This window comes from Thalassophryne amazonica, chromosome 3, assembly GCF_902500255.1.
Source record: "Thalassophryne amazonica chromosome 3, fThaAma1.1, whole genome shotgun sequence".
Taxonomy (NCBI): Eukaryota; Metazoa; Chordata; class Actinopteri; order Batrachoidiformes; family Batrachoididae; genus Thalassophryne; species Thalassophryne amazonica.
The window spans coordinates 84,946,723-84,971,791 of NC_047105.1; the positions used below are offsets into that span (position 1 = coordinate 84,946,723).

Sequence of the window (25,069 nt, forward strand, 5' to 3'; positions counted from 1 at the left end):
GCTCACGAATGTTTGAAGCACGCCGGACCCTCTTCTCGCGGAGACGCTGTAGTATGAAGGCCATTGCCTGACAAACCGTACACGCAGCGAGTAAGCAAGAAAATGTTTAAAAAATTGCTTTTTAAAAATCGATTCTTGGACATTTTGGATCGATTCAGAATCTTAATAAATAAGAATCGCGATTCGGACGTGAATCGATTTTTTCCCGGCACCCCTATAGTTTAGTGGTAGTGTAGTTTAGTTTCCTAAATGCTATCTAATGTTAGCCCCACATCTACTTAATAGTTCATTAATTTAGATGTAGTTAGATAGCCGCACCTGAATGAACAGGATGTGCCAGCGTGGGAGAGCCGAGCCAAGGGTAATGGGGCTTTATATGACTTTCATATTGTTACCCGGATGGTGTACAGATCGCACAGGAATGAAATGACATTGGATGAACGATCGGGCTAGGTGTAGGGCAATTTTCTTGTCCGAACCTAGTTGTATCCCATACAAAAATGTGTTACTGTTGTCCCTGGTAGTAAACGGTGGTAAAAGGATAAACCCTCGGCCTTTACTGCAAACATATTTTTTTTTGTTGAGAAAATGTCAAAGAAATTACAACTTGTGAATTTTGATGGTCAAGGACCATCAACTTCTTGCGCAGCCAAGACTGACTGGAAGCTCTGTATTATTTGCCAAGAGCACACAACAGAGGCATTGAGATGTCCTTTGCAGTCTAAGCGAGAAGACAAGGGGAGTGGATATACTTCACTTGCAGAGCATTTAATCCAGTTCAATGAACTTGGCCAGCTCCTTTCAACATTTCCTATTGGAAGACTGGATGAGGGTCATGGTATTGAAGCAGCCATGGTTGTGAACAAAGCTCAATATCATCATACATGCAGGCTGAAGTACAATGAAACCATGTTGAAAAGAGCAAAAAAGAAAGCATGCAGTGAAAGTCCTGATCAACAGTCAGAATCCAAACTCAGAAGATCCCAACCAAGTCGGACTCCTGAAATGAGACAGGACATCTGTTTCTTCTGCAGACAGCCTGCTGGCAATGAAGGCCTTCACGAGGCTGCAACATTTCAAGTAGACAATCGGGTGCATGCTGCTGCAACCCTGCTTCAAGACATAGAATTACTTGGACGACTGAGTGCTGGAGACATGGTGGCAATTGAAGCTAAGTATCACTCCAGATGCTTAGCAGGTCTCTATAATCGTGCCAGAAAGGTTAATCTGGAAGGTCTTGAAGGTAATAGCAAGGGACATGCAGCATCAACCTCTGGTGTTGTTTTTGCTGAGTTGGTGCTTTACATCGAGGAGACCAGACATGATGGGTCAGCACCGGTATTCAAACTAGCGGAACTTTCCCAGCTCTACAAGTCATGAATGGAACAGTTAGGAGCTGAGGTTGAGAGCAGAATTAACTCTACACGGCTGAAAGAGAAACTTCTTGCTGAGTTCCCAGATATGCAAGCTTACACGAAGGGAAGAGATGTCCTGATGGCCTTTGAAAATGACATCGGCACTGCTCTTGTCAAAGCCTGTGAGCAGGATAACAACAAAGATGCTATGCACATTGCACGTGCTGCACAGATAGTCCGCCGTCACATGTTTCGTGAGGCAAAACCATTTAAAGGTTTTCCTGAACACTGCCAAGAGGACTCTGTGCCACAGCTGTTGCTTACCCTTGTTAACATGGTACTAGAGGGACCCAGTATCAAAGACCAGATGGAAGAAGCAACATCTCCTGCAGCACTTACAATTGCTCAGTTGCTAAAATTCAACAGTGTTAAGCACAAGCGGGCACCAGACAGTCCGGCACAGTATTGCACAGGAGACACCAGTTCCATTATATGTGGGACTGATGCTGCATGCCCACACACGTAAAAGGTAACTTGTCGATAAAATGGCACATCTGGGCCTGAGCGTATCCTATGATCGTGTTTTTCAGATTTCAACTCAGATGGGGAACCAAGTCTGCCAGCAGTTTCATAGAGAACAAGTGGTGTGCCCTCCACAGTTGCGCAGTCATGTGTTTACCACTGCTGCAGTTGACAATATTGATCATAATCCCAGTTCCACAACAGCTAGGGATTCTTTCCATGGCACAGCAATCTCTTTGATCCAGCATCCATCTTTTGTTGGTGAAGGGACTGACCGAAGCCTCCTGGCACTCAGTGGACCTGCAGGAGGATGTTCCAAGACCATTGACCGCTTGCCAGCATACTACACTGAGGTTCCCCCTGTTGCTAGCAATATCAAGGTCTCATAAGTTCCAGAAACCAGGCTAGAATCACTCACTAGAGATGGAATTAGCCTACCAAGGAAGAGTACCAGTGGCTGGACAATGCAAGTGAGGTCATTGAAAACGAAAGCACTGCAGACTCCTTGGATACATCTTGGGCTACCTTCCATGCTAGCTGTCAGACACCAGGAATTCGTGCCACATGTTCCACTGCTCTCCTTCCACTGTTTCAGGAAAGTGCTCACACTGTGGCCATGATTAAGCATTCACTTGATGTCATAAGTAAGGCTGTGGAACACCTGAATCCTGGCCAAAGTCCAGTGGTCACATCTGACCAACCATTATACACTCTGGCAAAACAAATCCAGTTCAAATGGCCGTAAAAATATGGTGAAGACAAGCTGGTGGTTATGTTTGGTGGACTGCATATTGAGATGACGGCACTGAAGATGTTGGGGAACTGGTTACAAGGAAGCGGTTGGGTTGAAGCACTAGTGCAAGCTGACATCTCATCTCCAGGGAAAGGTGACTCCTTCCTTAAAGCAGCCCATGTAACTCGCACCAGGAGAGCCCATCAAATTACAGCAACGGCTCTGTATGTTCTGCAGCACCGGGCTTATGACAACTATTGTCAAACACAAACAGATCAAGTGCCGCTTGCGTCTGAAGTTTGGTGCAGCAGGAGAGCACAAAACATCCCACAATTTCAGTACTGGTCTATTGTTCTTGAATTAGAGCTGCTCGTGCTAGTATTTGTGCGGTCATTGCGAGAGGGATGTTTCTCCATGTACCTTGATGCACTAACAGAACTAGTCAAGTGGTTTCATGCAATGAATTATACCCATTATGCAAGATGGATTCCAGTTCACCTGAGGGACATGGTTGAACTACCAAGGACACACCCGAGCGTAGCTCAGGCGTTCAGGGAAGGCAAGTTCACTGTCCAGAAGACCAATAATGTGTTTTCCTCCATGGCCATCTACCAGGCTCATAAGCAGATGAATGCTTGTATCAAAGGAGATGGTGGTGCTGTGGGCCTCACTGATAATCCATCTGCACTATTGCGATGGATGGTTGCAGGACCAGAAGTAGCCCGATCCATACAGGAATTTGAGATTAGTTAAAAAAAAATCAGATAACACACTTCACCATGATCAAACAACAAGTGCCCAGATCTCATTCATCAAAGATGTACGGTCTTTGGTCAGTGCAATGGAACATTTTGGAAATCCATTTGAAGAGGAAAGCAAGGACTTGGTTGTTCTCCACTCAAAGGAACTTGCTGGACTTTCAGCTGCTGAGGCAGTTAGAAAGGTGAAACAGACAGGAGAGCAACAATTTGACGCTTTCACAAAAGAATGCATTGTTGAGAGAATAAAACCAGTGGATGACACCATACCAAGAAATAAGCTGCAGGTGTTCGGTACTTCAACCAGGAGGACAGTATCAAAACCAAAACAGAAATTGGTTTCTCTCAAACAGGATATGGCGCTCTTTTCAAGACTATTTATTGCTTGCCAGACCAGAGATGGAAACTTAGATGAATTCTTTCGACATGAGAACCAACCGTTTCCACCAGCGCTGTCTGATGGGGGAGGTCTCCACCTGGGACAGAAGAGTGATCTGCTTCCATGCCTGGAAAAAGGTCACAGTGCATACTCAGAAAGTCCAAAGGTTACCTGTACCATTGTAGATGGGGCAGTCATCATCCAGATGCTGAAACCAAGTTCAGTAAAAACCTTCAATGACTAAGCCCATGTGATCTTCATTCCATATCTGACTAGAAAACTTGAAAGTGTGTCCAGGCTTGATCTGGTGTGGGACCGCTACTTGTCTGATTCTCTGAAAGCTGCTACAAGAGCAAAGCGTGGAACTGGGATTCAGAGACGTGTGGTAGGTGATGCAGCCATTCCCAGGAACTGGCCAAACTTTCTCAGAGTTGACAGCAATAAGACAGAATTGTTTGCCTTTCTCTCAAAAGCTCTTCTCACATCGTTACTGCAGGAGGACAAACAGCTTGTTATCACTAGTGACATAGAAGTCTTTAGCAAGCCACCACTCCCAGATAGGTCTTCGATTGCTCCTTGTTCTCATGAGGAAGCCGATAGTGCATGTTATTACATGTAGCCCATGCAGCCAGAAATGGCCATCATAAGATCATGATTAAAACAGTAGATACTGATGTTGTGGTGCTAGCTGTGGCAGTGGCTCAGACTCTACAATCAGAAGACGAGCTTTGGTTGGCTTTCGGAACTGGAAAGAGTTTCCGATACTTAGCAGCCCATGAAACTGCAGCAGGGCTAGGACCTGAGAAAGCACGTGCGCTACCACTGTTCCATGCAGTGACGGGTTGCGACACTGTGTCAAGCTTTGTTGGCCATGGGAAAAAGACTGCATGGGCTGTATGGACTGTGTTTCCTGAGCTTACGCATGCCCTTCTGAAACTGTCTTCAGCCCCAGCTGAGATACCACAAGAGGTAATGGCCACAATTGAGAGGTTTGTTATTCTACTCTATGACCAAACCAGCACATGCACAGAAATAGATACAGCAAGAAGGAAGTTATTCGCCAAGATGCACAATGCAGAATCAATCCCTCCGACCAAGGCTGCCCTGGAAGAGCATGTCAAGAGAGCAGTATACCAAGGAGGTCACGTGTGGGGTCAAGTGCTGGTGTCAACACCATAACTACCTTCACCGTGCAAATGGGGTTGGTCAAAGACATCTGAGGGAGACTATGAACCCTTCTGGACATGCCTACCAGATGCAGACCTGTCCAGTTATGAACTTGTCTCTTGCAAATGTAAGAAGGGTTGTGTTGGGCATTGCAAGTGCAAAAAAGCTCAGTTACAATGCACTGCCCTCTGCTTCTGTGAAGGCGAGTGTGAATAGTCTTCCTTGTGATAGACCCTAGATTTGGCCTCACTTAATATATGTCTTGTGAGATAGAACAAAGCTTCTCAGAAATTCTACATTTGCTAATTCAAATTATGCATCACGAAAAATGTATAATTCGACACAGAGTTTATCCCTATCTAACCAGTCTGGAAACAGTGGCGACCATTTTGAATTTTTAATGAAAATGTCTAATCCAAAAAACACATTAGCAAGCACTTATGGCAATTAATTAATCGAATTCTGTGTACAATGTCACATTATATCCATCACTCATAAGAAAACTGTTGCTTCTGGCGGCCATTTTGAAAAATAGCCGCCATGGGCGCCATGTTGAAAATTCATAATGCCTCCATTTCCAAATCTTTTCGATATGCCTTTGGCTATATGTGTACCAAATTTCATGCTTTTATCACAAACTGAACGATTCTTATACATATTGGAGTTAAGCTGCTGGACTATAAGCGCACGCAGCAGCTGCTCCTGCATTCAATTACCGTCGGAAATAACACAACTTTTTTGTTGCTTCAAATTCAACAGTTGCTTGTGGCAAAATAATTAATTATATCCACACAAAAGATTAATTCTGGCCTATGTAAGGTGCCTGAGCCCATTGAAGCTGCCCCCCCCAAAGACTAAAAAAAATCCAAGCAAGCAGGCTGAGTTTGCCCTGTAATTTCCAACGGTACATGAAGCAGCAGCAGCCTCAGCGCTCAGAAACCGGCTTCTGCACTGTGTGAAAACATTCAGCTGCTCCAATGAAGTAAAATTAAACAATGACGTTACAAAAACTACACAAACGATTCAAAATGCCAAGAACTACAGAAAAATGAAACAGAGACAAATTGAGGTTTTTGTTTTTGTTGTTCAAATTTTTCAACAGTTTAAAAATCCTGACGAAGTGCCAGCTACAGGAACGAAGCTGCGCGAAGGTTAAATGATGCCAATGAAAGTCCAGATTTCTTGTTTCGTCAGGGCTTCATCACCCTTCGTTAAGTGCCGTGTGACTGGGCCTTAAGAACCGGCTACGGCGGACAGCTAACCGCCCACCACTCCCCCACAATCATCCTCTCAAACTTGCGCTCTCTGAGCAACAAAGTTGACAGCATAAGAGCATACAGTAGGTACTATGAAATTCCAAGATTCACGCTCGTACGTGCAGACAGGGACGTAGACTCGGAAGATGCGAGAAGGAGGCATCTGCACGTACATAAACAATCTTTGGTGCAGGCAGCACACTGTGAAATACCAGCTATGCGATCCAAACGTGGAAATACTGGGAATGACATTAAGACCTTTTTACTTACCCAGAGAGTTTGGATGCATTTTACTCTTTGTGGTATAAGCCCCTCCCAGCGGTAAAGCTGCTAAAGCAGCCACCATCATTGCTGATTGTGTCCATGAGTTAGGACTGAAATATCCTGATACCTCAGCAATTATAGTTGGAGACATGAATCATTGCTATCTGGACTCTGTGCTGCCTGGTTTTGAACAATATGTTAAAAATCAAACCAGAAAAAACAACATTCTAGACAAGTGTTTTGTAAACATGAAAAATGCTTATATTTCAAAGGTTAGACCACTGATACTAAATTCAGACCATAATGTGATTCATTTGATCCCAGTTTACAGGACAAAATTAGTAAACCTGGAAAAAAAAAGTAATTTGAATCTGGACGGATCAAAGTAAAGAGCAGCTCAGAGCATGATTTGACTGGACTGACTGGAGGACTTTTCATCAGGGCTCATCAGATGAAAATGTAACTGTCATTAATGACTATACTAACTTCTGTATACAGTTGGTAGTCCCCACAAAAGAAATAACAATCTTCCCCAAATAATAAACAATATGTGACCAAGGCATGGGTTAAAGCAATAAATTTTCATCTGACTGAAATTTTTTCCTGGCAAAAATCAATGCCAGCAATTCCCTAAAATGTGGCGTAGTGGGGCCACACACACTTTTTTTCCTCAATAAATACAGTATACAAATCTATTCTAAACAGCCTCTAAGGAGAGAGAAAAAGCATAAAAAGAATGCAAAACCTGAACATAAAGGTACATAAAAGGGTGGTGGGGCGTGGAGGTGTAGCCTTGATTCTGGGGGGTCTGGGGGTGCTTCCCCAGAACATTTTTTAAAGAGCAAGTCAAATTTTGTGTATTCCCATCAATTTTAATGGGTATGAAGCCTTCTGAAACAAAGAAAACTCACTTCAAACTATGAAGTTAAAAACACAGTAATGATTATGGGGGTCTGGGGGATGTCCCCCAGAAATTTTTTAAAGAGCAAGTCAAATTTTGTGTATTCTGGTGAATTTTAATGGGTATGAAGCCATCTGAAACAAAAGTCACTTCAAACTGTGAAATAAAAACACAGTATTGATTATGGGGATCTGAGGGATCTCCCCCAGAAATTTTTTAAAAGCAAGTCAAATTTTGTGTATTCTGGTGAATTTTAATGGGTATGAAACCCTCTGAAACATAATAGTCACTTCAAACTGTCAAGTAAAAACACAGTATTTATTCTGGGGGGTGCTCTTTAAAAGAGCAAGTCAAATTTTGCATGTGCACTGAGAAACTCAAAACTGGCTTATTCACATTTAATCGGTAAAATGCTCTCGCTCGTAAAACAAACGTAGCGTACCGCAAATTAAACTTCATCAAAGCCATTTAAAGATATCAATCGTGACTCACCTTTTTTGTGGATTAAAGTCACTAACCAGGACTCTGGTGTGATCAATAAACGAGGCCCTGCCGTGTCCCACCGGAGTTTTATTCATTCCTCAATTAACATGGCTTTTCCGAGGGGCAGCCAACCCTCAGACCCGGACTGGATCATTAATATCTGCCACTTCACCACTTCATCAACTGAAGTTAAAGATAATGTCCTCCCTTATGTAAAACGCGACTCGTTCCTTCAAATGCGCGCGGTGTTACCGGTGTTACGTCAGCTCACTGACAAGCTGAAGTTACGGCCCCTCGTGTAAAAAAGGAAAGAAAAAACACATCCTTCATGTGTGGTTTTTGTGGAACCTCACTGATTAAGCGCTTTTCTTCCAAGTGACTCGTTCACTGCTGCTGCCACCGTCTGTTAGCAGCTGAGTGTCGGTCCTCCGGGCCGTAGGTCCGACTGAGGAAAAAAAAAAGTCCCCCCCCCGGACAGGAAGGAGAGGGGCTGTGGCTCATGGCAAGCAGTAAACAGAGCGGAGAGGAGTGAAAATTCACACAGTCCCTTCCTCTGCAGTCCACGCTGACACCGCTGCTGCTTTGATTAGCGCAGAATGGGATGCTGCTTTGACAGTGAGAGTATCATATTTCGGCCCCAAAACACACATGACACAACGTGTGCGCACGTATGTGTGGTTAAATTTTGTAATCAAATTCTGGCAAATATTCATCTGGGACCTTCAGATAAAATTGAGATCACTGTTGATGAAGTTAGAAAAACATTTAAAGCTATAAACAGTAAAAAAAGTGTAAGTACCAGATAAATGTAGTCCTTGTATTTAAAAAAAAACCTTTTGCGGTAGATCTGGCACCGGCCTGGCAACCAGTGTTTCAACTCTCAATTGACACTGACACAGTTCCAACAGCATGAAAAACCTCACACATAAAACCTTTGCCTAAAACTCAATCTCCAAAAGAACAGAGATTTCAGATCCATAGCTCTGTGATTATGAAGGCTCTGGAAAGACTTCTGCTCAAACATCTGCAAGCCTGCACTAATGACAAACTAGATCCATCACAGTCTGCATGTAGAACAGTCTGTGGCACTGAAGATGCTGTGGCCACTTTGGTTCATATCATCATAAAACATCTTGATAAACCACATAACTATGCAAGAGCACTCTTTCTAGACTCTTCTTCCACTTTCAATACAATACAACCCAATATTCTACTTTCAAAAATGTCACACCTGGGAGTAAACCCTCACATGATCCACTGTTATGCCTCTTTTCTAACAAATAGAGTCCAGTTGGTTAAGGTGAACAAGACGCTTTCTTTTGGCATCTCAACCAACGTTGGTGCACCTCAGGGCTGTGTAAATTCAGCAATACTTTTCACTCAATTCACAGATGATTCCTGTTCAACTTTAAATAACCAGTACGTTTTGAAATACTCTGACGATACTGTTTTGCTGACATTACTACATGATTCAGAAAGTCCTGATGTGCACCAACAAGGCATTAACAAAGTGGTCACATGGAGAAAAAACAACACTCTGGAGATAAACACAAAGAAAACCAAAGAAATTCTGTTTAGTCCAAAACCAGTGATGGTAAACTCCATAATCATTAATAATGAAACAATCCAACAGATGGAGTTATATAATTATCTTGGCATAATGATAGATGCCACTCTATTTTGGAAACATCATATTTACTACATCTAAGAAAACCAAACAGAGGCTGTATTTTCTCCTTCGTTTAAGATCATTTGGAGCTACACGACAGATACTCCTACTGTTTTATACTTCTGTTATTCTCAGTGTACTGCAGTATTGTAATGCTGTGTTGTACAGCTGCCTGTCCACTTCTGTAAAATCTGGACTGAAACACTTGTTAAAAATCTGTTCAAAAATTGTTGATCAGCCTTTAGAGGGCCTGTATGAGACCTCTTATCACAACAAAACAACCATGTCCTGAGCAGTGAATATGTCCTCCTTCCATCTGGACGTCAATGCAGTGTTCCACAATTTAACAAGGTCAGACTGAAACATTTGGATTGTTTGTTTGTGAAATATCTGTGTCTTATTTGTGTTGTTTATGTATTGTGTTGTAACGGAGTTACTGAATAAGACAAATTTCGGATCTCTCATCTGACAATAAAGTATTATCTGATCTTATTATCTTATCTTACAGTGAGTGTAGGAAGCAGATGGAAGCAAGCTTGGACTGGTGGAGCTATGCTCTAGGGAGAAGGAGAAAGAAAGTCCGTTGGAGCAAGACTTAGTATTCAGTATGTGCATGAGTGAGAGGGAGGGCATCAGAATGCTCTGCTTGTAATGAGTGCAGATGATGGAGATAGACGAGTTTAAATACTCAGGAGATTTGTGATAGATGGGTGTTTGCAATAGTGAAAGAGAAAGAGGTTAGTGATACATGTATTGTATGGTCTGGAGGCCGTAGTGCTGACAAAAAGACAGGGAGAAGGGCTGGAAGTGACAGAATTTAAGATGCTGCAATGGATGAGAAAACAGCATTTTAGACGGACAGCGCAGGCTGGATGGTTTGAAGACAAAGTGGGACATGTGAGATGGAGACAGCCCGGTCATGAGCAGAGGAGGGATGAAGGGTACACTGGAAGAAAGACGGTGAGAATGGAACTGGCAGGCAGGAGCATGAGAGGAAGCCCAAAGAGGAGGTTTATAGATGTTGTGAGGGAGTATATGCGGTTAGTTCATGTGACAAAGTGAGATGGAGACAGATGCTGTGGTGACCCCTAATGGGAGAAGCCAAGCCAAAAGAAGACATGTCTGTGTCCTTACAGTATGTGGGACATTATGCTGTCATTCTTGCATCTGTCTGTGTACATTGATATATCTTTTCAAATAAATAAATAAATAAATAAATACATGGTAGACATTTTCGACTGACCATTGACAACCACTGATAGATGAGCCAATTTGACTTCATGGTTGTTTGGGGCATATAACTAGGATGGAGCAATTCCTCTTGTGAACATGATAACTCCATGATAACTCTTCAACAACAAAAGCTTGACAGTTTATACTTACACCATAGATGATAATAATGTGGGTGCAGATAAGATGATTATAGTGACAAAGTATGCTTATCTTACCAAAAAATAATAAGAATTGATTCAAAGTTCCAAACTGAAAATTCCTCCAGTCACAAAGACAGTGTTTGAACACACCTGAAGCCAGGTATCATTTTGGCAAAGCCGATGACTTTCTGAATGCTGTAGGAGACCAGGTCAGCCAAGTGAGGCAGCATGGACAAACTGGAGCCTTCTTCCTCGCTGGACTCTGGACTACTGCCTTGTTCTTGGTACATCATCAGCAGGTTGTTGAAGTTCATTTTGGCATCTACTGACTCTGCAATGATCAACCAAAAAGGCATAGTAGGAGGGAAAAGAAAAGCATGAGCATAAAGGGCATAGCATAAAAATTTAACACGAATATCATTCATGAACAAAGGTGCTCTGTGTAGTGAGAGAAATAACAATAATAATAGTACAGTTGCCAACTGAAATCATCGGAAAATACGCCTCAGGTCACGACAAGCAAGATGAAAGCTTAATAACAGCTTCAAAAACATGTGAGGCATGCAGAGAGGGCTGGGGTTGTTTTGAGCTATTTGTTCTGTTGGCAGTTAGCCACGCCACCGTGTCCCTTGCTGTGTTCCCTCCATTAGTGACAGATGCATTAATTATGTGATGTTTACTTGTCTGAGTCAGGTGTCTGTAGGGTAGAGGTTATTCACAGAATTTTCACCAATTCTTAGAAAAGCAACACGACAGATTACACAAACAAAACATGCAAAACGTGGGAACAGTAAGGGAAGAGAAACACCAACTGATAAGCATGTGTCAGCATGTGTGAGTGATGTGAGGTAATGCAACTCCAAATTAAGATGTTTTTGTTGAACTAATCAGTAATATTTTTTGTAAAATTATCAAGGTAGTTTTATTTCCCATTCAAAACTGTATATCTGGTAAATAGCTCACATTGTGTCAGCAATAACTTTATCTCCATGAATAGTACAAAAAATGTTTTTTGCACGTCTGTTAGTTAGCAAGATTAAGTTAAACTAATTAACTGATTTTCAACAATCCTTGTCTAACCTGGAGTAGAAGCCATAAAATCTGGGGATGGCAAAATAAAGGGTCAGAGCCAGTTAATTAAAATGATTAAAATTTTAAACATTGCGAGATAGGGCATAATTGTTCGCAGGCATAGTTGCTGCAGCTGGGAACTGGCACAGTCAACACCCAAAACAAGACCTGAATTCCTTCATCCCTGAACGCTGTGCTCATCCTTGTGCATGATAGGCTCAGAGGATGCGGCTTCAGACAACCATTCAGGCTGAGTCCAACCGGACTCCACAGAGAGAACTCCAGCCAAAGGGAACTTTTTTTCCTCTAGGCCAGGCTACAGGAAGGAGCCCTGGCTCTCCCTAATCCAGGCAAATGTAACTCATTTAAAATATGTTTTGTCAATCAATAAAAATGTTTAAACAATACTTATTGTCACATCTCATCCGGGACGATTTTACATCAAGAGTGTCAGCCACCTTCAAGTAAGAGCTCATGGCATGCTAATAGAAATTAGTTGATTGCCGCCTTTGGGTTGTGAGAAAGTTACTGCCCCAAATGCAGTAGTTCAGCAGTATTAGCATGTTGATCACAAGTATGGAAAAATCAGAGTGGCAGATTGACGGACAATAGAAGGTGCCCTCGCCTGTAATGTAGGCATTATTATCTTGTCCTAACCTGATAAAAAGGCAACTGAATCAAATTGCAAAGCTCTTGGTTTATTCATGTTGCAACTCTTGCTTATGGTACTGAATGTTGGGTAGGGAGTGAAAGAATGAGACTGACCAATAAGAGTTTCCTTGGTAAGATTTTAGAACTTGTCCTTCGGGACAAGGTGAGTACTGACATCTAGAGGCAGACTGAATAAGAAGTGATGCTCCTTAGCATAGAAAAAGCAGGCTGGATGATCTAGGTATTTGATTTGGAAGCATCCTGATCTCTGGACACTTGCAAACCCAGACACTCTGACCCCTCACTCAGTTTTGCAAGTGATGCAATTATATCATCTATTGATTCTGCAAAGTATCGCAGCATCAACCACAATGTCAAGATGAGTAAATATTTCCTAAGCTCCTAGACTGAACTGTATGTAATGCCAGGAGAACAGCACCTCCGCCTGCCTGCAGAAGTTTATTTCCAATGGCAAAACCCCTGGGGCTTTCCCCCGTAAGATATGTCACCACCTCAACAATTTCACCAACAGGACAACTTTTGTAACCGCTGCAAGATGGGACATGTCGGGCCTTGGCAGAGATACAGTATAATGGGTACTCTTATAGTTTCAATGACTTAAGACTTAGATTTCACCTGGAGAGTGACTAAAGGAATCTGAGGAGGCATCAGACAGAGAGTGGAGAGAAGCAGCTCTGCTCGCGCTACGTGTCACTGGGCCTTCACGCACTGGAGGCTGAAGAGGAGAAAAGGACAAAAAGAATACTTTAGTACATATATGCCCAGTCAATAAAGATAAAACTCACAAAACATTAAAAACTACAGTGGGGTAAAAAAAAGTATTTAGTCAGCCCCTGACTGTGCAAGTTCTCATACTTAGAAAGATGAGAGAGGTCAGTAATTTTCATCATAGGTACACTTCAACTATAAGAGACAAAATGAGAAAAAAAAATCCAGGAAATCACACTGTAGGATTTTTAAAGAATTTATTTGTAAATTATGGTGGAAAATAAGTATTTGGTCAATAACAAAGAGTGTGATTGATTGAGTGTGTGAACAGGTGTCTTTTCTACAGGTAACAAGTTCAAACAGGTGCAGTTAATACAGGTAAAGAGTGCAGAATAAGAGGGCTTCTTAAAGAAAAATTAACAGGTCTGTGTGAGCCAGAATTCTTGGTGGTTGGTAGGGGATCAAATACTTATTTGCAGCAGTAACATACAAATAAATTATTTAAAAAAATCATACATTGTGATTTCCGGATTTTTCTTTTTAGATTATGTCTCTCACAGTGGACATGCACCTAAGATGAAACTTTTAGACCCCTCCATGATTTCTAAGTGGGAGAACTTGTAAAATCACAGGGTGTTCAAATACTTATTTTCCTCACTGTATATGGTGTTTGTTACATGGAAAACCATACAAAAGCATTCAGACTTTTGCTCTTGTCCAGGAGGTGCGAATCACTCACTCACTCTCTCTCTCTCTCTCTCTCTCTCTCTCTCTCTCTCCTCTCTCTCTCTCTCTCTCTCTCTCTCTCTCTCTCTCTCTCTCTATCTATCTATCTATCTCCACACACACTGGAAAATGATCCCACAGTACAGGTATAACAATAACATACAAATAAATTATTAAAAAATCATGCATTGTGATTTCCGGATTTTTTTTTTTTTTTTTAGATTATGTCTCTCACAGTGGACATGCACCTAAGATGAAAATTTTAGACCCCTCCATGATTTCTAAGTGGGAGAACTTGCAAAACCGCAGGGTGTTCAAATACGTAGTTTCCTCACTATATATATATATATATATATATATATATATATATATATATATAAAATCTCAAATGAAATTCTTTTGCATCATATAATGGTTATGGAAGTTACAAGTCTATATTTATTATTTATATACTATTATATATATATTATATATATTTAGTTTTTAGTAATCAACAACAAACTGAACTGGACCGCACAAACAAAGGATGTGACATTAGAATACGGACCAGACAATATAGTTGTTTTGTTAAAAGGCATTGGAATAATGCTGAATCAGAAACATAGTGTAATGTTCATGATCACATTATTGGAATAAGGAAGCCCTACACTGACACTGACACCCATTTGACGAGTGAATATCCGTAGATATATAGCACGAAGCAGATGAGAGTCTACATATGGCCCTGGACGGGATGCCAGTCCATAGAGGTTACTTCCCCAGCCAAGACTGGTACATATTTACAGCTGGGTGACTGGGACAATGCTGATTAAGTGTTTTGTCCAAGGGCAGAGACAGATAGTCTGAAATACAGACCTGGAATCAAACCCAAGTCTGTATATTGGTGGTTTATCTTCAACACCAGAAAGAGGTGGCTCTGTGGTACAGGAAGGATGATACAGGTACGTGGTATGTGGTATAGGGAATAATGAGCATTACTAGTGAATGTATTACTTAGTCAGGTGAGTCTTCTATCCTCTATTTTAAGTGTGCTAAGTGTAAATTGTTTCTGCAAAACAAATTTTCTCTTTCAAAAAACCTGACCTGAAGTACTTAAAATAAATAAAAGTAGATAATGTTTATTTTCAAGAGCACACAGTGTTGATACACAGACCCTAAAGCGGGAGAAGTCGGAGTAGGAGTCGTCATATGTTTTGTGGTGAGCCTCCACCAGCGTGCGAATGACTTGACTCTGTTCCTCTGTAAGCCTAGGCCGTCGTGCCTCCTTCTCCGCTTCACGCTGTGCCTCTTCCTCCTTTCTCCTTTGAATCAGGTCTTTCTTCCTCTGCACTTCCTCATCTGTCAGAATGACTGCAGGGCAAAAATAGACAGGCACAAGAAACATACAATTTTCACAGAAAGCACATTAGGATAAGGCAAGGCAACAATTGGGGAAAAGTTTAGAAGAGATAGAATTATTAACTGATTAACTTTATGAGGAATGGGGGTTTCCGATATACACTTCTGCAACTATGTCACTGTGGGGGTGTTGTGCTCTGGAGGAAGAGAATGAGAGGGAATGGGTCCATATGGACACCCCTGCTGGCACTGAACAACTGAACGCATTGTTTTTGTCCTGTTCACTCCTTGCTGTTCTAGAAACTGAATAAGCTCACAGAAAGGCAGAGAGAGACTGTCACAAAGAGACAGAGAAAGACAATGATTAGTCTCAACAACATGCTTCTGTTTTTGCAACAGCAGCAGCAATGGGAGCGCATCGCTCTCTTCACCTGGAGCAAATTGAAGCGTGTGTGTCACTGCACACATGGCATTCACAGGACAACTCGGTGAAAAAAAAAACATTTTCAGGGATACCGGAGGCCTCTGCTTCCAAGAGAGCGGTGGACAATATCCGGATATTAAGTAGAAGAAGAAAAAAAAAAAAAACTACAGAAAGATTTGGACCTGCTATTTCTAGACAATAGAAACAAACAGAACTCTGTAGAAAGAAAAGATTGCACATAACAGCAGGTGTTTCAACTCCAGATAAAGTGCACTTACTGTACAAAGTAGGGAGGCACCACTAGTTCAAACAGACCTTGTAAACAATCCAATGGGGCAAAGACACCCAGATACTTGACCCTACTCCAAATCTTATATAATGTTTACAAATGGAGAACAAACTGGAAATACTTTTCAGGCAAGATATTCAAGCAAGGCTTACCCTTGGCAAATTACACATTTTATTTTTAATGACTTCAGATAAAAAATAAATTAAAAGCTTGCTGGTACAAAAAACATGTTGTTGTCAGCTTCTGGATCAACCTGGACAAACACATTATTGTACCATGCATTGAAACACACATAAGTCATCAATAGTAATAGTAAGGTTATGGCCTGAAGCCACACATGCTATATACTTACACTCTTTCATCATGCCAATGTCCACACAACGTTTGAGCCGACATGCTTGGCAATGGCGCCTGTTGTCCTTGGTGATGGTGCAGCTGCCGTTAAAGGGACATGTAAAGGTGGCTTTGCGCTTCATACTGCGTCTAAAAAAAAAAAAAAAACAAGTGATAGGAAAGTAAAGATTTTGAACGTCGACTGAAAATTCACAGAATAATCTAAAGTTTTTTCAAATGAATTAGGTCCCACAAGTATTAACACATTTAAATGGCATAGTAGAATTTTTTTTAAGGTAAAAAGTAAGTCTCTTCAATTGCTCCCTTGTTTTCACTCAGGGTCATCACAGCAGAGCCAAGGTGGACCCGCGTGTCGATTTGGCACAAGTGTACTGCACAAAGACTAATCATGGTGCAACTAGATAAATATTTTCTCATCTCAACTCTGGAGCTGACTCAGAATGACTGCCAAGGAGGCCAGAGGTAAAAGATAACCTTGTCCAAAGCTGATGTAAAGTATCTACAACCAATGAAGCTTGGGGGGAAAAAATTACATTTATACACACAAAAAAGAAATCATGAAGAAAAGGTCACAAAAAGCTTCTAAATATCAAATAAGTTAAGACAATTTTCAAGCAGTGAAGGTGGAACAAAATACCTACGGTATCAGGTGTTACTATGCTTTAGCTTCAAAAGTGATTTCTTATTTTTACAAGTTTATCAAATTTTTACATTGATCAAATCATTACTGACTGATTGTCATCTGACGTGTTGTCTTTGTGCCATCTTGCTTTGGCATGTAAACTCACAAAGCAGTCAAGCTTTCAAGAAGTTGAAAAAGTTGGTTATTTAAACATATTACTTTCTTTAAAGCTACAGTGTGTAGGATTTAGAGTCATCTAGGGGCAATAATGTAGAATGCCATCAAATGGGTAATTAGGGATGGATATTGATAAGATTTTATCGATACCATTATCGATTCCGCTAATCGATCCAATTCCTTATCGATTCCCTTATCGATACCTCTTGTGAATTTTCTATGTACTAAAAGTAGGATTTACAGGTTTTCTATGTCAACAACATTTTATTGAGTCTTAAAGTAAATAAATATGAAATTGGTCACTGGATCCTTAAACTCTGGACATAATAAACTCATGGTGGATCCTTGATCTCTGGACATAAATAAAAATAAACAAAATCTGTACTTATTGTCAAAAGCATTTCCTTTCAGACATTATTGGCATTAATGTCTTTCCATACATCTGAGCTCTTGCAGCTGGCTGTGCTGCACGTCAGGATGTAATTCATAAAGAATGCAGGACATCTCATTTTGGGAAGAAAAAAATGTTTTAGTCGATTGTAGTTTACTGTCTGTATTACAGCATTTGGAAAGAGGTGTCATTTATTTATTTATTTATTTATTCATTTATTTTTAGTGGCAATTCGTTTTGAAGTTATCAATTCCGACTGGACTCTTTTTTGGCAGAGAGCCGCGCAGTGTTTGGAGCAGTGCCAATGGAACGGAGGACGATTCTCGTTTCTTAACTGCAACAAGAGTCCCAGTTAGTGACTTTAATTCACACAAAAGTGACTCACGATGGAAATATTTTAATGGCTTTGAGAGGGGTTAAGAAGCAGACTTGCTGCTTCTGAAAAGCAGTGAATCCAAGAACCAGCAAGTCAGCAAGTCGAAGTACTGCTTCATTGGTTCACGCTTCAAAGTGGAGTCGTGCTGGTAGATTACAGAGCCGCTGCAGGGTCTGTAATCAATGTAGAGAAATGATCATTTTACCGACAAACACCCTCAAAAACAACAGCCGCTCTGAAGGACCGATAAGGGAATCGTTAAGCAAAAAGGCTATTGATGTCAGTGGATCAAATCAATTCTCAACGATACCTGAAAGGGAAACCGGTTCTCGATGCACAACCCTAGTCATAATTTTGTTTCACCTTCATGTTTTTGCTTCTCTGATGGTAAGAATCATGCTACGATGTATGATCCTCCATTTCACAAAAAAATGTGGGTTCTCAACCTTGTTAACCTGCACTAGAAACTAGTACAGAATGTATATGACAGCACACTTGTTTCCACTGCAGAAGGTTCCCGGTTCAATGCCACCCCTGCTCGTTCCCCATGAAATGTGCAGTTGTGTCAGGAAGGCCATCCGTTGTGTCCACCTCGGATTTACTGTGACGTCCCAGAGTGGAAACAAGGGAGAAACTGAAGGGACTTCATTTATTGCATAGGGGAGCAACTACCGGTTCCTCTGCTTTTTTTATCGGTCTTCGGGAAATTCCGGAAAACTTTCATCACTGAAAACACCAACTTTTTTTTTAAATTAACATTTGTACATTTTAATCTTGGCATTTTACTAATTTAACAAGAAAACAAACCATCAAAAACTACATTATAATGAAAAGCTTGGGTACTTAACAATTTCAATTGCATAGTAATGCATGCACCTTTTATACAGCCACAAGCAAAAGCACATGCACGCATGGTTGGTGTGAGTTTAAACAAATGCCACCTATAAATGAAGGAGGATGGTTAAACATAATTTTTCCATCAATTTATTTCAAGTTATTTAATATATATAGCACCAAATCACAACAAAGTTGCCTCAAGGCGCTTCACACAAGTAAGGTCTAACCTTACCAACACTAACTTTTAAATATCAATGCTGACAAACTATGTTTATCTGACGTTAAAATGGAAAGCTGTGTGTTCATCAATGAGCCTGCAGGGAAGCAATGTGCAAAACATTGACTATAGGATCAAGTTCATTTGTATTCTGAACGTGTTGCTCGGCATTAGTGTGAACACGTATATGCTTTATCAAAGTGTGGGTGGCAATTATATAGATATGCGAGCTGAGGCCTGTTTACATTTGCTAATGTGGGTAACTGTCAGAGTGCATGCTTTTCTTGTCATGAGCTATAGTGGTGGCTTGAAGATTAGATTTGTGTAAACCTGTGTGTACTAAATGTGTCAATTCATGTGTGCAGCACATATATGTGTAACACTGCACACTGTTGTACATGTCTCTGTACCTGAAAAAGCCCTTGCAGCCCTCACAGGTCATGGCATTGAAGTGGAAGCCGGTGGCTTTGTCACCACACACGCCGCATATCCGTGGCGCGTTCCTGTCAAAGTCATCAGGGGCTAGAGTGGAGGTACTCACAACTGTGGGCTCCATCACTACACAAGAAATGACGTGGGAGAGGGGTTGCTGAAACCAAATTCTGATTTTACATGATATACATCTGTCACAGTAATTTCACTATCAGCTTATCATACAATATTCAAATATGATAGCTAACATTTTACTGAGCAGGAAGAGCATGCTTCTAAAGATACAAAATGTGACAACTAAACCGACAGCACCAGTGGAGAGAAACGTTTGCACGAGCACATGACAGAAAGACGTGCAAACACACAGACCTCACCCAAGAATATCAGTACGTAGGAGGGGAGACCAAGTACTTCAAGTCAGTTTAAGAGGATTCACCAACCAAATACTAAAAGCTTGTTCCAAGTAACTGATTCCATAAAACAAATATATCATGAAAGCTGTAGATGATACTTCAATGGCAGACCTAAGAACCACATGCGCCATCTGGTTGGCAAGAAACAACCTGCACAAAGACTAGAAGTGCAGACAGCACTGCAGCTAGAGAGGGAGGGTCCCTGGGGCCAAAGTGCTTAACCCACTAAACCAGTCCCATGTTGGGGGGTAGCTGCAGTAGTGTGATGAATGGTCAGGGAGTCAAGAAGAAAAGCATGGGCTAGGTATTATTACACCCTTCTTTCTGTGCACATCCAATAAAGGCATCGATGCAGACCAAGCCAGGAAGTGGTCGTCGTGACCATGGTGTTTAACTCTTGCCCTTGTGCTTGGGTAAGAATGTCAATGTCAAATTTATTTATATAGCACATTTAATACAGAAAAACTGCCCAAAGTGCTGCACACACCCAAAAAATAATAATAGTAATAATGAAAAACACAACAGGAACAAAATCGCTAAAATAATAATCATAACCAAATCAGGAATCGGCTGGCTTGAGTTGAAAGCAAGAACAAACAAATGAGTTTTTAACCAAAACTTGAAGATGTTTAAAGACGGGGCCATACGGACATTCAAAGGAAGCCTGTTCCAGAGTCTCGGAGCCGCCACTGAAAATGCACGGTCTCCCCTGGTTTTCAGCCGGAATCTCGGCACTTCCAGAGTCAGTTGATTGGCCGATCTCATATTTCGACCTGGAGCATGAACCGACAGAAGCTCGGAGAGGTTTATTAAATGTAAATGTAAATTTAAATGTCATCAATGTTTAAGCTTCTATGATGCCAGATTACATTCAATGACAGTACAAAGAAGCAGTAATACAATTTTAACTTATTTTCAGATTGTTACTTAAGCCTTTTGTTTCTCAAAATAATGTATAACTAACTCAGTATCATGAGAAAGTGGTATTTAAAATAAGAGCAAGCATGGCCATTCTCAGCTTCTGTACATGTCACCTGTATACATATGCCACAATTTAACATCTTGAAATACAATATTTTTAGATTGTGTACTAGCTTTAACGTTTTGTATAATACACATTTTGTTTCATGACAGTCTCTTTTTTAAAATGGTTTTTGTATATTTTCTGGGAGTTGCCCATTTGCTGGTTTGCACATAAATTGTAGCATTTAAATTTTTACCAGAACATAAAACTTTTGAATTTGCTAAATCTAATGTATTAGACCATGGGCCACCAAATCAATATCCCTTTGAAGTTTAGAGACCATGACCTACGTCTGGGGTGGAGGTGAAAATGTTGACAAATGAAATCCTATGGTACCCCAAAGAACATATTTTTTCACAAACATGAATTTTGAGCGTTAGTGAGAAACATTGGTCCAAAATGCCAACATGTATCAGGAATGTGTTATTTTAAAAAATGAAATCAAAACAACACAGAAAGCATGCAACTGACTTTTAAAAAAATACTTTCATCAGATTTATGGATTTTATTATTAAATAAGCAAAACAATGGTGATGGAGTTTCTCTATTTCACCTTCGCTGCCATTCTTATCAGAATCTTCTTCACTGTCATGATTATGTAAAGTACTGCATCCACTGATGCTATGACAATCATGTTTGGCACATTTGCACAGTTCTGTGCATGTGCATCTCAGTATTTAGTTTTTGTTTTTCCAAGTACCAATGCAGGTTCTATTACACAATCAGGCAATTGCATAAAATCACAATTATTATAAAATCAATTAGCCATGAGATACAGTATTACAATTAAACAATTGCTGAGCAGTAAAAACAAAACCAAAAAATTTGCCAGAGGTTCTCCATGTAGATCTAGAGTCACAATTAGCATGAACTCAAATGGCCATGAGATGTGGTATTCCAATCATATACAGTACCTCCAGAAAGTATACACAGTGCTTCACTTTTTCCACATTTTGATAGGTTTTACAGGCTTAATCAAAATGGATTCATTTTTTTCCTCAAAATTCTACATACAATACCTCATATGACAATGTGAAAAGTTTTTGCATACGAAGTCTGTGAGAAAGTATCCGACCTTTTTATTTTATGCAAAAAATATATGGATTTGATTCATATGTTTTTACGTCAGCCAAGCTTGAACCTTCGTGCGCATGCGTGAGTTTTTTCACGCCTGTCAGTTGTGTCATTCACCTGTGGGCAGGCTTTGAGTGAGCACTGGTCCACCCCTCTCGTCGTTTTTTCATTGCGAGGAAATGGCGGAATGATTTGGGCTTTGCTCCATCAGAATTTTTTCAGAAACTGTTAGAGACAGGCAGCTGGAAACCATTCGGAAAATTCACATGTCTTTCGGTGAAATTTTATGGGCTTCACAGAGATTACGGAGAGTTACTACCGCTTTAAGGACGGCCCACAATGGCGCACGGCGCGCCGCGCTCTGAGCCGCGTTCGACAGACAGAAACCACCATTTCATTTCTAAACGGATGGCTGTGTCGATCCGGGACCGTCGTGTGCAATTTCTCTGGTTATCACAAGAGCTGGACATCAGCCATTTTCCGGAAGATTTCACTTTTAACAAGAGATTTTGTCACGGAAAGCTGCGCGGAGGCTTTGCGCGTCACGACGGAGCCGCTGATGGAGCGAGACAAAGAACACCTCCGTTTTGGAGTGTCAGAGGACAAGTTGGGACATGCCCCAGCTCTCCACAATTTTCTCTTATACTCACTAGACTGGTAAGCCACTGAAAGCAGAGATAGGCAGGTTCAAGCTTGGCTGACGTAAAAACATCCATCCATCCATCCATCCATCCATTTTCTTCCGCTTTATCCGGAGTCGGGTCGCGGGGGCAGCAGCTCAAGCAAAGCCGCCCAGACCTCCCGACCCACACACACCTCCCGCAGCTCCTCCGGGGGAACCCCAAGGCGTTCCCAAGCCACCAGAGAGACGTAATCCTTCCAGCGTGTACTGGGTCTTCCCTGGGGCCTCCTCCCAATGGGACGTGCCCGGAACACCTCTCCAGCGAGGTGTCCAGGGGGCATCCGGAAAAGATGCCCGAGCCACCTCAACTGACTCCTTTCGACGTGGAGGAGCAGCGGCTCGACTCCGAGCACCTCCCGAGTGACCGAGCTCCTCACCCTATCTCTAAAGGAGCATCCAGGCACCCTGCGGAGGAAACTCATCTCGGCCGCTTGTACCGGCGATCTCATTCTTTCGGTCATGAGCCAAATCTCATGACAATAGGTGAGGATCGGAACGTAGATCACTCAGTAAATCGAGAGCTTTGCCCCCCTACTCAACTCTCTCTTCACCACGACGGCCCGACACAGCGACCGCATCACTGCAGATGCTGCACCGATCCGTCTATCGATCTCACGCTCCATCCGTCCCTCACTCATGAACAAGACCCCAGGATACTTAAACTCCTCCACTTGAGGCAAGGACACTCCACCGACCTGAAGAGGGCAAAGCACCTTTTTCCGGTCGAGAACCATGGCCTCGGATTTGGAGGTGCTGATTTTCATCCTGGACGCCTCACACTCGGCTGCAAACCGCCCCAGTGCACGCTGAAGGTCCTGATTTGACGAAGCCAACAGAACCACATCGTCCGCAAACAGGAGAGACGAGATTCTGTGGTTCCCAACCAGACCCCCTCTACACCCTGGCTGCGCCTAGGAAATTCTGTCATAAAAATAAAGAACAGAACCGGTGACAAAGGGCAGCCCTGGCGGAGGCCAACGTGCACTGGAAAAAGGTTTGACTTAATACCGGCAATGCGAACCAAGCTCCTGCTGCGGTCGTACCGGGACCGGATAGCCTTAGCAAAGGACCCCGGACCCCGTACTCCCGGAGCACTCCCCACCAGGGTGCCCCGAGGGACACGGCTCGAACGCCTTCTCCAGATCCACAAAAACACATGTGGACTGGTTGGGCGAACTCCCACGAACCCTCGAGCACCCGATGGAGCGTGTAGAGCTGGCCAGTGTGCTGAGACCAGGACGAAAACCACACTGCTCCTCCTGAATGCGAGGTTCGACCAATCGGTCGAATTCTCCTCTCCAGTACTCTGGAATAGAACTTACAAGGGGAGGCTGAGGAGTGTGATCCCCCTATAGTTGGGAATACACCCTCCAGTCCCCTCTTAAACAGAGGGACCACCACCCCCGGTATGCCAATCCAGAGCACTGTCCCCGATCGCCACGCGATGTTTGCAGAGGCGTGTCAGCCAAGACAGTCCCACAACAACCAGAGACTTAAGGTACTCAGGACGGACTTCATCCACCCAGGAGCCGTGCCACAGAGGAGCTTTCTAACCACCTCGGTGACTTCTGCCTGGGTAATGGATGAGTCAGCCTCTGGGTCCCAGTCTCTGCTTCCTCTTCGGAAGACATGACGATGGGATTGAGGAGATCCTCGAAGTACTCCTTCCACCGCCCAACAACATCCCCAGTCAGGGTCAACAGCTCCCCACCCGCACTGTAAACAGTGCTGGTGGAGAGCTGCTTCCGCCTCCTGAGGCGTCGTACGGTTTGCCAGAATCTCGTCGAGGCCGACCGATAGTCCTTCCTCCATAGCCTCGCCGAACTACTCTCAGACCCGAGTTTTGGCCTCTGCGACCGCACGGCTGCGGCTCGCTTGGCTTTGCCGGTAACCGGCAGCTGCCTCTGGGGTCCCACCTACCAACAAAGATAAGTAGGACTCTTCTTCAGCTTGACGGCATCCCTTAATTCCGGTGTCCACACAGGGTTAGGGGGCTTGCCACCGCGACAGGCACCAGAGACATTGAGACCATAGCTACAAGCGGCCCCCGCTATCAACAATGGAGATGGAGAACATGGTCCACTCGGACTCCATGTCTCCAACCTACCCCGGATCGTGGAGAAGCATCCCAGATGTGGGAGTTGAAGACCCTCGCGGACAGAGGGTTCCGCAGTCGCTCCCAGCAGACCCTCACAATAATTTGGGCCTGCCAGGTCTGACCGGATTACTCCCCTCGCAGCGTATCCAACTCACCACAGGTGGTGATCGGTAGACAGCTCTCGCCCCTCTCTTTACTCGAGTGTTCGAGAACACTGGCCAAAGGTCAGATGATACGACTACAAAGTCGATCACCCGACCTCCGGCTCAGGGTGTCCTGGTGCC

General features: G+C 42.5%; 1 protein-coding gene across 2 annotated transcripts in view; it reads right to left on the minus strand.

The window, feature by feature from the left end:
- vdrb (vitamin D receptor b) overlaps positions 1-25,069 on the minus strand; it is a 188,669-nt gene that overhangs the window by 37,312 nt on the left and 126,288 nt on the right. For both annotated transcript variants that reach the window (XR_004559640.1, XM_034167006.1), the window contains exons 3-7: positions 19,473-19,620; positions 16,441-16,571; positions 15,191-15,387; positions 13,219-13,318; positions 11,011-11,191 (exon numbers count right to left, since the gene is read on the minus strand). Coding sequence is in view for 1 of the 2 variants with exons in the window: in XM_034167006.1 (XP_034022897.1) it covers positions 11,011-11,191; positions 13,219-13,318; positions 15,191-15,387; positions 16,441-16,571; positions 19,473-19,618 (755 nt within the window). In the remaining variant the exon portion in view is untranslated. The remainder of the gene's footprint in view (positions 1-11,010; positions 11,192-13,218; positions 13,319-15,190; positions 15,388-16,440; positions 16,572-19,472; positions 19,621-25,069) is intronic.